Source organism: Macadamia integrifolia, unplaced genomic scaffold, assembly GCF_013358625.1.
Source record: "Macadamia integrifolia cultivar HAES 741 unplaced genomic scaffold, SCU_Mint_v3 scaffold2169, whole genome shotgun sequence".
NCBI classification, from domain to species: Eukaryota; Viridiplantae; Streptophyta; class Magnoliopsida; order Proteales; family Proteaceae; genus Macadamia; species Macadamia integrifolia.
The window spans coordinates 19366-34207 of record NW_024868554.1 but is presented as its reverse complement, the minus strand read 5'-3'; the positions used below and the strand labels follow the sequence as shown (position 1 = coordinate 34207).

Genomic DNA, 14842 nt, shown 5'->3' with positions numbered 1-14842 from the left:
ATTATGGCCATTGAAGCCTTCTATTGAGAACCTTGAAGCCTTCACCGCAATCAGATTTACCAGATTTGTTCCCTCCATGCCCGCCATCGACCTCAATGAACTTGATTACCGTTGATCTTTGCACCTACCCACAAGATCTTCACCAACAAAGCGGAATATACCTGATCTGACCCTTCCACAGAATCCAAAACGCCGAAAAAAACTTCAGCCTCCGTTCCACATCTCTTATACAAAATCAGATTTTCCGTACAAAATCCAAACATGTATGGAGCTGGCTCAAAAGTTTTTCAATTTCCTTCATATCACACCATACAAGACAATGACTACCACCCTTCTTTTTCGTATAGTTCTCCTTCCCTTCAATTCTTCATACTTATTTATTTCCTCTATAAAGATCTTCCTTGGTGAAGAACTTATTCCTCTCCTTCTCGGACTAAGTGTAGTCTTCTTTCCTTTTGTTTCTTCTTTATGGGTTTCAAACCCACATTTTTTTCCTTCTCAATGCAACCTCTTTCTTCCTCTTTTACACAAACACACATGCCGTAAAAGAAAATAAGATCCACACACTTCTTAGGAAAAAAACAATCTATTTGTGTACCTTCTTTTACTCTCCTTACGCACCGACCTTTCCTCAGATATCCATACACACAACACGAGTAATTTAACGTGGTTTAGTACAAATGCCTACATCCACCTAAGAGAACCAGAGATTTTTCACTATGCCATAAAAACTCTCCACCTAACAAAGTGATCTCCCCTTACTTATGTCTAGGGTTTCCACACAAAGACAATATATAAGAAACCTATAAAGAAACCCAAAATCCCCACACAATTACAATTTTACCCCCGTAGATGTAATGAACCCAAAACACGACCCAATTACAAACATAGACTCAATCATAATTATGTAGACCAATAGAATACACGACACCCAAGTCCCAACCCCAACAAATGGGCCATGTAAAGGCAATTTCCCTTTATAGGAATATGCAACCATTTCTCATATAGTGTATGTTAGGGGTGTAACTTTTGCCTTGTGAACCCAAGCCCACTCTGAGCCTGGACTAAGCTTTTCAGCCTGCATGGCGAGTCCGGGTTCAAGCCTTAGACTGAGCCCGGCCCAGCCTGACCCTAATTAATCTTTTTTTTTTTTTTTTTTTTTTTTGGGGGTTGGGAGGTTTGAAAGAACTTTGAAGTTTGTTTATGAACCAATTTTCATTTGAAAATGTCTTTATTTACATGTTATTGATATATTGTGGGTCTATGTTTTCTTGATTTATTATAATATGTTAGCAATATTTTTAAGAATGATTGATATTGAATATTTAAACTTTTTTCAGCACATATAAGGATACAAAAGACAAAAAAAAAGGGCCCGGTCTTGGTAAAAATCAGGCTCAATAAGGGCCAGCTTGGCTGGGCTGAGATATCTCAGCGCAACCTCAGGGCTGGGTTGGGCTTGGGTTGAGCTAAGAGGGCTCAAGGTTGGGCTGGGGTTTCAAAAAACCTGGCCCTGTTTCACCCCTAGTTGATGTATTGTTGGTGATTAAAGAGATCCAAGCCGGTAGGTGGTTTTAAGCGAATCTAATCAGCCAACTTATTTGGGACATATGTGTCAAGCCCAAGAAATGGCCTAAATCCGTTGAGCCCCAAAGGTTGGGCAAGAAATGGAAGAGGCATTGAGGGGGTATGTCTTTAGTCCCACATCAGCTAGGGAGAATGATGCAGAGCTACTGATAAAGGGTGGCCTCCTTAACTTGGTATGACGCGTTTTAAAGCCATGAGGCACATGGGCCAAAGTAGACAAGATCATGCTAACGGTAGAGGGCTGGGTCATTACAATATGACCTTTCAAATGGAACCCATAAACAAAACACCTTGGATTGATGAGGAAATCGACATTTCACATGGTGTGAGCCAAGACCACTAAAAAGCATGATGGTACTGAGACTCCATAGCCCTAAAAAGCATAATGGTACTGAGACTCCATAGCCCATATTTGAAGTACTAAAATATTTACTAAATATATCTCTGCTTAATGCTTTGATATTTGTGAAGCTAGTCATACACAGGAACAAATGAACCAGAAACAATGATTAGAAAAAAAAAGAGGAAAATGAGTAAGTTCTTTAGTACATACAGTCTGTTGAGCGTCTTTGAGTCCCTCAGAAGCAAAGGCAACCTGATCAAGATTGAATGTCTGATTGTAGAGCATATCACGTTGTCCTTCATACCTGACCATAAGAATCTAGTTGAAGTGAACTCAATGTCTAAAAGAAAAAATAAATGTCATAATTTTCAAATTTTCAATAAGAACTTATTTATAAGCCAGTTGAGAATTTTCAGGATGATTCTATTCCAGTATACCATCTGAATGTATATGGTGACATTTCGACATTATTTCATTATTAACTGGCATCAAGATGGAATGCCCCTTATTGTGTTCTTAGATATATATATATATATATATACACACACACTTTGGACTCCAACACAAGAAACCTAAAGAAATGATCAATCATAAATTACTGTTCAAGTTCTTAAGCACCTGAACATCATAGTAAATAGAGAAAACCTCTAGTTCCTGTAGTAATTTATTTTATAAAACTGAAAATCTAAATAAACTCTCTCACACCAATGACCAAACTTAAACGTATAGTTTTGCATATATTGCAAATGTAACAACCATGTTTTGCAGAGACCAAGATTGGGTCGTTATGGGCCCACAAAAATGAAAAATAACTCAAATTCAACGATCAATGACAGTTTCGTAAATATCTAGAACACTTTAGGATCCTTTTGGGAAGCAAACAGAACTTAGGACAGAATTGTAAATAAATTTGAAGTCTGGTATTTTAAATGGCCTGGGGATAATTTAGAAAAAATAAATTAAAAATTCTTCCCTTGGTTGTAATTAAGAAGAATTTTCTTCTTCTTTCTCCACATTAACAGAACCAGTGGTAGAACTGAACCAAACAAGTGAAGTATAACAGCTCAAAGACAATCTGGATGATGCTGAAATTTTAGGAAGGGAATTGCACAAAGTAACTAATCCACAGCCAGCAATAATTAAATAATAGAAGTTAAGATGCTGAGATGGAACAACTATAGTGAAACCAGAAAACAGAGCAGAAAACCTACATCTCACAGTATAGAAGAACTAACAGTCAAATAGTGTTAGGCAACAAGAAAGAGAATGTCGACGGAAGACTAACTATAAAACCTGAAGTTGAACTAGCAAGTAGCGAGTGAGTTACGAAGACAAGACAGCAAAAAATTACTCATAAAACAGGGGTTCTGGAAAGTCTAAACAGAAAGAAGAGATAAGGGATGGCTGGAAGGATCTTACCTGAGAGGAATTCAGTCCTAAGTTCAGTCAAGAGGGAAAGAGATAGAACCATTGTTCTAAATCTCAGTCAAAACTTGAAGTTCTAAACAAAATTTTCTAGTTGTGAGCTAGCCCGAGATGAGATGCATGGTCGGATTCAATTTGTAGCTGGTTTCAATCTGGTTTCGACAATATTTCAATTATTTCAGTAATTCGACCAGTTTCGACTGAAAAGTGCCAAGTTTCGATCAACTCTGACCAGTTTTGAACTGCCCAATTTCGACTAGTTTTGACATGTCGACTTTTGACCAGAAAATACCAGGTTTCAACCTGGGTTCGCAGGTTTTGGCCCATATCTCAGTTTCAAGCTGGGTCAAAACCTGCCTCAAGATCGAAATTCTTATCCATGGATAGAACCAATTGGGCAGCCTAAAGTTTTACCCAAGAACAAGCAACATCCACGAAACATCCATCCATCTATATATATATATATATATAGTGCTGATATAGCAACCCCAAGTTTAATGGTTCCTTCTGGAATCCAAGTTAGCCAGAGAAGGGAAAATCCTTGTGGTCAGTAATTAATTCATATCAGCAGCCTAAGAGCCCTCTGATTAGAATTGGCAGGCACGGGACTATGACACAGTCTTCTGACAGAAGGGGAGTCTATTTACAGCCATCTACAAGGGGCCACCTGAGCAAGAGCCTTTATGAACTGTAAAGACAGCCAGAGTATTAATTCTAGATCCCTTCAATGAAAGAACAACAATGCCAGGAAAAAATTCTTTGCAAATTAGAAGTAGAGGTGAGGTTGACCATTTAAACTGAACATCAATCTAAGCTACAACTGTAGCAAATGCAAATAAGCCCTAATGCCTTGGCCTCAAGAAGGGGAAGCCGAAAATACAAGATGAATATAGTCAAGAAGATAATTAGGGAAAACAAAGGAGACCCCCTCCCCACCTTAAGATGTTCGTCTTCCCAGTTCCCTACCTAATCTAAAATTTGGTTTTATTTCATCATCTTCTCTTTTGATAGGTCACCATTGTTACTGCGAACGGAGGTTGGAAGGAGAAGGGTAAGTGTTTACTATTGGCATCTGGTTGTAATTTCTTTTGAGAGGTAAGGAATTGCATGTTTAGGCAGTACCTACATGGTTTAGGATCAATTGGTGACGAATCAAGGAAATTGTTAGATGGCAAGGAGCAAGGGAATTAATCTATATAGAGGAAAATTTTCTTTTGGTAAGTAAATTTCTGTATTTTTCAGGGTTTGAATACAGAACTCAATCCAGCTGATGTAACACACTGGATTTAAAAACCCCTCAGTCCTAGAGGTGAAAATTAACTTAGTAAGATGAAGGGATAAAAGTAGAAGCAGAAACTGTAGATGCACAGTTGAACAGATGCGTACAGTTAGGTATAGCTGTGTAGAAGGGGACACAGGCAAGAGAGATGAATAGGTACTAGATCTAGGTGGCTTATATGTGTGGGTAAGGTCCCACATAAGGTGAAATATCTAGGGCAGAATGCCCAGAAAATTGAATTTTTCCCTGTGGGCCCCAATACTTTGTAGGGTTATTTCACCCATTCCCACCATGGATAAAGGCATGATCAAAGGTTCTAATGCAGTTGGTTTCATGTCGAAACCTATTTTCTTTGAAAAGTTATTTAAGTTTAAAAGAGGGAAAAATAGATTTTTATAAAAGTACTTTTGCCAAACAGACCCTAAGGTAGGGTCTGTTTAGCTTATAAAATGAGAAAGGTCGACTGTTTCTCCCTTTCTTTTGTTGCTGAGAATACAAGAAACAGAGAGAAGAAAAGAAAAGGAAGAGAAGAAAAAGGACGGACGGAAGGAAGCTACTGCTGCCCTGCAGCTGCTACTGCCCTGCTGCGGCTGCTGTTGCTGCAACTGTTGGTGCTGTTGCTGCCTGCGGCTGCTGCTGCTGTGCACACCAGTGCAGCTGGTGGTGTTGCGACTGCTACTGCTGCATACTCCCAGGTGCTGCTATGTTGCTGCCATATTTGGGAGCTGGAACATAGGTCATACGGCTGATGGTGGACCCTCCTGCTCACCTGAAACCTGTCGGGAAGGTAAACCCTAACCCTAAATTGTGAATTTAACTAAAATAGGAGTCGGTTAAAGGTACGGGAGTACAGAAGTGAAATTAAAGGTAGGGTATTGCTTGTGAGCACTTAATACAGTCTCCTACAGCAAAAGCACCAACTATGAAACCCAAATTGGAACTCGAATGGCTATTGGACTGTCCCAAAAACCCTAAATCATAGGGCTTTTCATAATTGAATGAAATTGGGTGAAATTGGTGGTTGGAATTGCCCACACATGACTCCAATATTGCCCAAGGATGAACAGTATAATTAGTAGACATACTCAGGGAGTAAATTGAGTTAAATTGGGACCCAATTGACCCCAGTTGACCCTATGCCTAGTAAAGGAACCCAAATTGGAAATATATAGGAGTTCCATAAATTTTAATTAGCCCAATTAAATGTATATGAGTAGTGAATTAAATGGGATGGATCTCTGTCTGTGCAGTTGGATAGAAATCCCAGTTAATTCCCAAGAAAAGCCCTATTGGGAACAATTGAACTGTATTAGGACTTGGGTGAATTGGACTGTAATTGACCAATAAAGCATCCCACCCATGTTTGACAATATAAGAAGACCTAGTAGGAAGAAAATGGAAGATCAGAACCTGGGGAATCTGCCTGGCAGATTCTGTCCACAGATGGGCAGAATTCTGCTATTTGCAGACCATGTCCAGCAGGCTGGTCCAGCCAGCTGGTGGTCTCAGACTATACCTACCGGATGGGATCCAGAATCACTGCTGAACTTTCCCCAGTGTTGGATATGGCCTCAACTGCCTCGGGAATGAATATTGGGTATGAGACCTGATCCAATTGTGACTCAAGAAAGGGTGAAAATACCCTGGGTAAGAAGGAATGAAATGTGAGGGTGTCTGTGTGGACCAAAGGGCTAGGAAAATTACAGATCACTTTAGTTTGGTATCGAGAAACCAGTACCCCGTAGTTTGGTCCTATTAAGTAAATAGGAAATTCATGGTTGTGTGGGTCAAGTAAGTGACCTACACAAGTGTTAGGAAGCTGAGCTGGTAATTTAGGTCAGTTGGTTGGGGAAGATACTGATCTGGATCCGTACCTCTACTCGACAGCTAGGTTGGATTCCGGTGAGGGAATTCATGAAGATCTTTGAAATTAAAGTTGTTCTAGGGTAGTGAAAGACTAAAACTAAATTTAAATTTTGAATTGTTAAAATTAGGAACTTAAGATACTAGGCGAGGACACGCATTAACGGGAGTCACGGGAATTCATCGAAAGACATCGGATTCGGGTATCAAGGTGAGTGGGTATTTGTTTTATTTTACGGAGTGTTTCATATATATTTTGATGTTTGCCTGCTCATGTGGAATGTGACGATTACCATGTTATGGATTTATTTTATATAAAATTATATATTTCACATGTTGCATGTTTTTACCAACTTTCATTTGATCAAGGTTTTGTGGATGTGTAATATGTTAGTTGTGTGGTGATGGTTGTAATATTGACGGTCTGAGGCACAATGTGGCCGAGGTTCTTTCCGGTATTGTGGGCTTAAAGGTCAGTGTAACAGTTGTGATCACGGATATGTGATTGGATGCTATGGATGTTATGAATGCTATGGATGCATGTAGATGCATATGGTTAGGACTTAGGATCACATCTCAGTGCTATAACCCCTTGCCAATAGTGGGTAAGGTATTGGCTAATCCCACTCGGTGGTAGGTCGCAGAGGACTACTAAGCCCGGATATGACGTACTATATTCTGAGAGGGCAGAGCATCGTACGACGTACTGTACACATAACTGTCAGACAGCATGGGGGGCACGATGACGGTGTGGGATTCCGAGACCATGGCTGTCAGGGGTTACTATTTAAGGGTTGGCTGGGGGACCAAGATTCTTTCTGGGACTAGCTGACTCCTGCTTGCAGCTAGCTTGTATCTCCGAAGCCCGACATACTAGAGAGGGGATGCCACCTATGCTGCTTATAGCACTTATATCCATACTTATTGAGACTTAGTAATTAGAATGGATAAATATAAATAAAATGGATCATGTGGCTATGCATCTGTGATATTACTGAGAGTGTGTGTTGGTTCCATGATGTTGTGTGTGCTTGTAGGCACACCCGTCACTGGGCTTGGGAAGCTCACCCCTCGTTGATTACTATTTTTAGATTGTGGAACCGGTGATGAAGCAGGATTGGACTTTGGCGGCAGTTGTGAGGCCCATGTCTATGAGACACTGGGTTGCTGATGGATTTCATTACTGTTATTCGGTAATTTCTTTTGATGTACATTGATTTTATATGTAAGAGGTAAATATTACACATGTGGGTTGTCAACAAATGAATTTGGTATATTTGTAATTTATCATTTTAATACATCACCAGTGTTATTTATATGATTTTATTAGCGTATTCTGATCTTAGTTGTGATCTTGATGGCATTTGTGAAATTAAGGTACTGCATCTGTGATCCTTGAGGATTAGGCTGACTGGATGTGGGTATCCAGTGCCACATACCTTGGCCAAATTTGAGGCAAGGTGTGACAGTTGTTTCTGTTAATGGTTCTCATGACCATAAGCCTAGATTCTAATCTTTTCTTCAAAATTAGAGACCAATCGCTTCCAATGATTGTTAAAATCCATTCTGCATTCAAACACTACCTCTATTATAAACCAGCTTAAAACCATACTTATACTCCAAAGAGACCCTCTAACCAAGATGCTTCCTATACTCACATCCCTTTTTATCCTAGCCCAATTCAAACCAAAAGCCTAGTTTTCAAAAATCCATTTTAGAGCAATTCCAATACTATGCCGAGTGGGATCCCCCCCCCCTTTCTTTTACTTAAACATCGCTCTATAAATATTACAAACCCAAATATTTTGCTCCTAATTTTTAACCCCAAAATTCCTCGCCATATTCTACAGTCTCAATTTTAAATTCCTCATCCAATAAAACTTTGTTCACACATCATACTTATCCTTCGGAGCCTGTTATTGATCAAATATAAAAACTTGTGAAGAATTGAAGCTTCGTCACGGAAAGAAAAGATACGATTCGAATAAGACGTAGTTCCAAACATATCCATAGAATACCTAGATTTAAGGAACTTGCAGGTTTCCACAAGTTAGGGGTCCAAGGAGAAACTTTAATGAATATTTGGGTTCAAGACCCATGCTCCAAGCTTGTTTCTAAAGCCATAATTATATTACTACATGATTTACAATATTGTCAATAGCAAGAGTAAAGAGTTTACAAATGAAAAGCAGCAAAAAAGGCACTTACATTCGCCTTTGCTTGAGAACCCTCATAGCCCGAGCTTTCACAGCTTCCTGTGCAGGACCAGGCCGTGTTTTCTTGATCTGTTCTCTGTATCTAGTAAGCTCAGCATCAAGCCTTTTGACCTTCTCATCAACAGTTTCACCTCTTTTATTGATCTGAAAATAGTTATGCATCAGTAAAGGAAATATCATACAAAGAAGGTTATAGGTGACTTGTATATATGACAACCCATACATAGAAGTATATATGAAACAGACATTGCACTTAATGTCAGAAAAGTATTCAAAATTTTCAGAGAACATTTGATGCAGTTATGCATAGAGATAATTAAGGATTTTTCGTCTTTTTATTGGAGTTATTTTTGTCCACTTGTATTCCCTTTCTCATCTTTCAACCTTTCATTTCTCCCCTCCCCCAACTCTGTGTGGACTTTTTTCCTATTCCGTTGCCTTTTTTATGGATCCATGTAGCCAAACCCATTAAGTTGGGATAAGGCTGAGTTTTTTGTTGTTGTCGTTTGTATTCCCTATTTTATTCTTGTTTAGTAGTAGTAGGGGTCCAAGTTGGTTTGAACTCCATCTTCAGTTCGGTTTCAAGATAGGAATAGGTTCGTTTTGAGTTTTAAAATACAAACATACAACCAAGGATTAGAAATTTGGATTGAATTGAACTTGAAGGAATTTACCAGCTGGTTACTGATCATGAGTCCTGCTCGATTCCAGAATCCCTCCTTCAGGTCTGGTCCTTCTCTCTTTTATTCTTCTTCTGTTGGATTGTTTCATCTTATTTACTGCTCCCTGTTCCGATGTGAGTTTTGGGAACCTATAGAAATTGATAGAATCCTCTGGTTGTAAGACCGTTTGATTTGAAATTTTGGGGTTAACCTCACAACCCCAGGGCAACCCGACACCTAGGATCTTATCTACCCAAATCATCTCTATTGTGAGAACCATGACCTGCAACTAAACTGTTCTAAGTTTACCATCAAACAAAACTTGCAATTCGTGACCATTGAATTGATATATTTGGGGATTACAGACCTGCAATTTGGAGTCCTATTTTTTTTTTTTTTTGGGGGGGGGGGGTGTGGGGCTGGATCGTTCCCAAGGAATCCCTCTACCGCTGGCATCTCGTTTCTATCATGAAGTGGTGAGGAAGAAGATAAATTCTTCTTTCTTAATAGCTAGACCACTAATATTATTTACATAAAACCCCCTGTTTCTGATTTTCTTTTAGTCTTATCCCCACTAATATTTCAAGTACAGATTAATCCCCTCTCCATACTTGAAATTGTTGATCCTCTCAGCATCTGTTAACTTATTCAAAAGGGATTCAAAGGTTCCATTTGATTACAAAAGTTTTCAGTGCTTATTATTTTAAATTTCAATCACTTTAAGGAAAGAGCAGTTGAAAAGGCCAAGTACTACTCAGATTAAGAAGTGAAGGCCAAATAATAAGTAAATATTCCTTCAACAAGATAAATAATGTTTATGGAATTAGACCTTCCAAGGGAAGACTATTTGCGATCTGGTAGCCAAGCTTGTTTTTTGTACTTCAATCAACCAAATCTAGATGGAGTGTAATCATAGGAAATGGACCTCCAATTCTCGGTCTCTTGGAAATATTTGGAGCTCCATATTTTCTGATGTAAAAGCTAAGATCTCTAACATAGTTGTCTAGGCGTCACCTAGGCGACAGTCGTCTTATTGCACTGCATGCCGCCTTGTGTTTTGGCACTTATTTATGCCAAATATCATTTAAGTAAATGCTTACTTAAGATATTATTCATAAATAAGCAAATACCCCCTGTTTGAATCCAATAAAAATAGTTTAAAAATCAAATTCCAAAAGGATAAAAAGTCAACCCCCCAGTCCAAGAAGAAAAACTGGATTTTGGTTATAGGGGCGATTTTCAACTTTTAAATGCTGGAGTTTTTCTCAATTATGAAAATTTTATGAATTCTATCATGTTAAGACATTGCTAAAAACCAAAAGTCCGGTAAAATAATTTTTTGTTTTGATATCCATAAAATTATTTTCATTCAGGCGATTTTAACAGCATTCGCGCACTTAAAAATAAATTTGACCGGAGCATAAATTTATCATTACAACTTAGATTTAAGTAATCTTAGACTTGTTGGAAATCTGATTTTATATTATAACTAATACAAAAAGTCTCATGTAAAAATAATATCATTTGACCAGTTAAACTTATTATAGAACCAGAGCATTTCTCTAAATTTTGATTTTTTATAACTTAATGTTAATTTTTTCTGATTTAATATGGCTAAATGTTGATTTTTAATGACTTGATGTTGCTTAATCTTGATTTTTTATGATACAAGGTATATATAGCTTACTAAATAATGTTAGAAAATAGGGAAAATAAAAAATAATTGGTCGCCTTGTTCGCCTCAAGGCGTGTGTCTTCTCGCCTAAGCGCTTAGATAACCCTCCACCGCCTTGGTTCGCCTTGGCGCCGTGACAACTATGATCTCTAATGCTGCTACCACTTGTATCCCTTCCCCTAGAAACTGCCACATTGTTGATTCCTGGGAGATTCTCAGCTCTATTTTTAGGACTTCAGCCTCTTCTTGAGGGCTAAGTCTTTTCCCTTCTCCCTCCCCTCTTGGGGCATGTATGTATTTTCTTCTCCTTGGTAATGAATTATTTATTCACCCAAAAAATAAAAAAATGTTTATGGAATTACTGTTATAATAATATTATGTGTGCTCTTTCACCCATATTGCTTTGGAAGTGCCAATTCACTCTTCACCCAAAATACTTTAGAGGTGCCAATTCAACTATTAAGGTTCGAGTTCAAATTAAATTTCTGGTTGGGGGGAGGGAGAGCTATATATCCTCAAGCTCCAAGATGACCATTGACTTTAGCTTGTTGATGCAGATTCATCACCGAAATAGGCTTATCTTATTAGGAATAAGCCTAGGGTTGGGCTCCATATATTTTGGGCCTTTGATTCCATGTGCTTTGAGTGTGAAGCCATTTTTATAGGCCTAAAAGAGGGGCTTTAAGATTGCATACGGGATTACTAGTTTGTTTCCTTCTTCATTAGTTTCCCTTTTAGTTGGTTCAATTTTAGTCGTTATCTTTGTTATTTCTTAGGAATTAAGTAATTAGTTGAGCCAAGTCATTGGTTTCCTTTTTCAATTTGTTTCTATTTTCAGTTTTTAGAAACTAATGTAATAGGAAACCAATTAGAAGTTTCTATTTTTGAGACTTTTTAAATTGGAGGACTAGCCCCCTTTTTGTTTTAACCATAAATACAAGCCTGAAGGCTCCCATAGCTCAACAATTTGAAGAAAAAAATTGCTGTAGCTGCTGCTGCCTTATCCATGGACATTTTGTCTTGTGTTTGATCAAGGCTGATGGAACTGGTGTTTGATCCAGTTGGCTCTCTGCGTGGGAAGCCCAAGAGGTCCTCTTCTCTTTTATTATCTTTTATCTTACTGTTTTAAAGCACTCCAAGCTATCAAATTCCATCTCAGTTCATCCCAGGTAAACCAAATCTGCAATACTTTCTATTTTCCAGTTCTGAAACTCTCTTTCTTGTTCCCCAATCTATCCCTGATTCAAGGGCTTTCAACCACCTGATTATCCCCATCTTTTGGTCGAGTGTTAGGCCCCATCTGAAGGTGGTCAGATCTCAGTTTGGGTCCCATCAGACCACTGGTTGGTCTGCTACACAAATCACCCATAGTTCTGCCCGATTGGATATTTTGACCTAATCTGTTCTATTTTCTGAGATTGATAATTAGGTCTGGTTTGTTTCTGACTTCTATGATGATTGTTCATGTTTTAACATCTGTTCTAACCCTATTTCAGCATTTGAGTTTCCCTTTACAGTTGGTTATATTCTAATTATAGAAACCCCAATTATTGGAATCGATAGCCTTGATTTTTCCAGATCTGTTTCCTTCTTGTATTGTAATCTGATCTATACCATTGGTGCCTTGATTTTGATGTGTTCTCTGAGAGTATCCTGCAGCATTGGAATTAGGCTTGACTTGTCAACCTAGTTCTACATTACTTGTTCCAAAAAAAATATTCCCCATTACCATATCCTTTCTAGTCAAGACGTCACCTTCAAACCCCAAATTATGCAGCATCATTGAGGAAGGAGTATGAAATACCACCTTTGAGCTAGGGTTATCAATAAAGTTTGTGTGAAGACTATATCATTTGGCGAGATCATAAAATCTGCTGAAACAATTGCCCAATCCATGAGGCAGCTGATCATAAGGGTCAAATTGTGATGGTGTGATAATTGATTAAACAGTTGCTTTTCTGTGTATACAAATCTGAATTGTGTATACAGTGTGTGACTCAGATGTATAAAACAAGGGCCTCAATTGGTTGGCTTATGCTACTGTAACTGACACCGACTGGTACATGTGCACATCATTCTAGAGCGTACAACAAACAAGAGGACACAGGGGCACAATGAGAATCAAGGTGAAATGGCCTCAACAAAGCTTCAACAAGGGATATTCATCCTATTTTCAGACATTTTTGCAACAGGTGATAGCTAAAAGAAGTGAACAACAATGGGTATTAAGGAACATCATTTTTAATCTGATCCTTTTGGAGGTTAGAAGAATGTTTCATGGCATTGTTAGACTCTAGAATTTAAGTGAACCATTAAGTCTCTAAGGCTTCCTTTGAGTATGTACCTTATGAATATGTACAAGAGAAGTTAACATGCAGATTTGAATTGCTTGCTAGTCTGTGTAATAGTGTAAATGAACAGGTTTTTAGACCTTCATAAATTCCTTGCACTGTCTTGTTTTCTAAACGCAGACACTAGGGACATTAGATGTAAGTTGTGTTTTGACACGATATGTCTTTCTTCTCTTTTGCAGAACTTCCATAACCAAGGTAGAAAAGAGTTGGAAATTTTTCGAACTAGCACTCAGTTCATTGGAACCTAAAGGAAGTTCCTCTTTGATTCGACCTAGTTTGAATCATATGATACAAGGAGGGAACTGAATTGCTAAGCTGGTAAATTCTATGAAGGTTCATAACCTAGACCTAGGTCCAAAAGTTCATTTGCTAACCACCCACTCACAGCCCACCAAAAAAAAAAAACTACAAAATTCTGTTAAACAATTATTAATACTTAAGAGGAAAATTTATATCCAATAGAACCAAAAACAAACCAGAGTTTCAAGAATAAAAGCTAGAATTTTTTTTATTTTTTTTTTAACATCTTTCAGTATGATCAACATGGAGATTCCAAAAACAAATTAATTCGAAATCCTACGAAACGAATAATCCAGAAACTCAAAACGGAATGAAATAATAGAAATGACAGAAGTAATTTAGAAGGACAACAGAATCGAAAAATTTTGTCAATTGAACAACTGAGGACATTGTAAATAAGATCATTAGTTGAATAATCTAAAAACAATAGATGATACTAGAGATATGGATGGAGAAAAATACCTTATCAGAGGCATCTTGAATGGAGGGAGGGGGCTCTTTGTCCTTCTTGACACCGAAAATCTTCTTCATCTTCTGCCTTCTCTGCTCGAGATTGAAAAATTCCTAACCAACAATGAGAAGTTTCGATGGGAGCGAGATTCGCAAAAGGTTGCAGAAATCGGAATTGATTAGGATTTTGAGAATTTCAGAACAGATCAGAACAGAAAAGGAGATCGAAGGCCGTCAAAACCCAAATAAGGTCGGGCGCCGGCAGAGTAAAGGAGCGATGTGTACTTGTCAAAAAAAAAAAAAAGGAGCGTTGTGTGGAGTGGAAGTTATTGACAAATTATGCTCTCTGCTTCTCCCGGAGTGCCTCTGTTTCTAGGGGAGAAAGAGAGAAGAAAGAGAGAGAAAAGTAACCCCAAGGAGATTGGGCTTCGGACCTAGGGGGTTAACTAACCGTCATCGATTTGATATTTTATTTTCTCTCTACCAAAAAAAGATATTTTATTTTCTCTCTCTTTCTCTCTATAGATTTGATTTTTTTTTTTTTTTTTTTTTTTATCAGTCAAAACAAAGGATAAAAGCATCAGATAGCATAATGTATATTTGATATAAAGTACAGTAGAGAGAGAGAATTTGAATTGAAGAAGTTTAGGTTTTTCCTTTTTTTTTTTTTTTTTTTTTTTTTTTTTTT

General features: G+C 37.9%; 1 protein-coding gene across 1 annotated transcript in view; it reads right to left on the bottom strand.

Moving 5' to 3' along the window:
* Positions 1-14599, bottom strand: part of LOC122065980 (vacuolar protein sorting-associated protein 60.2-like) — a 40874-nt gene extending 26275 nt beyond the window's left edge. The window contains exons 1-3 of the mRNA XM_042629811.1: positions 14167-14599; positions 8706-8857; positions 2141-2234 (exon numbers count right to left, since the gene is read on the bottom strand). Coding sequence (XP_042485745.1) covers positions 2141-2234; positions 8706-8857; positions 14167-14235 — 315 coding nt within the window. The 5' untranslated portion in view covers positions 14236-14599. The remainder of the gene's footprint in view (positions 1-2140; positions 2235-8705; positions 8858-14166) is intronic.
* Positions 14600-14842: the final 243 nt, after the last annotated feature.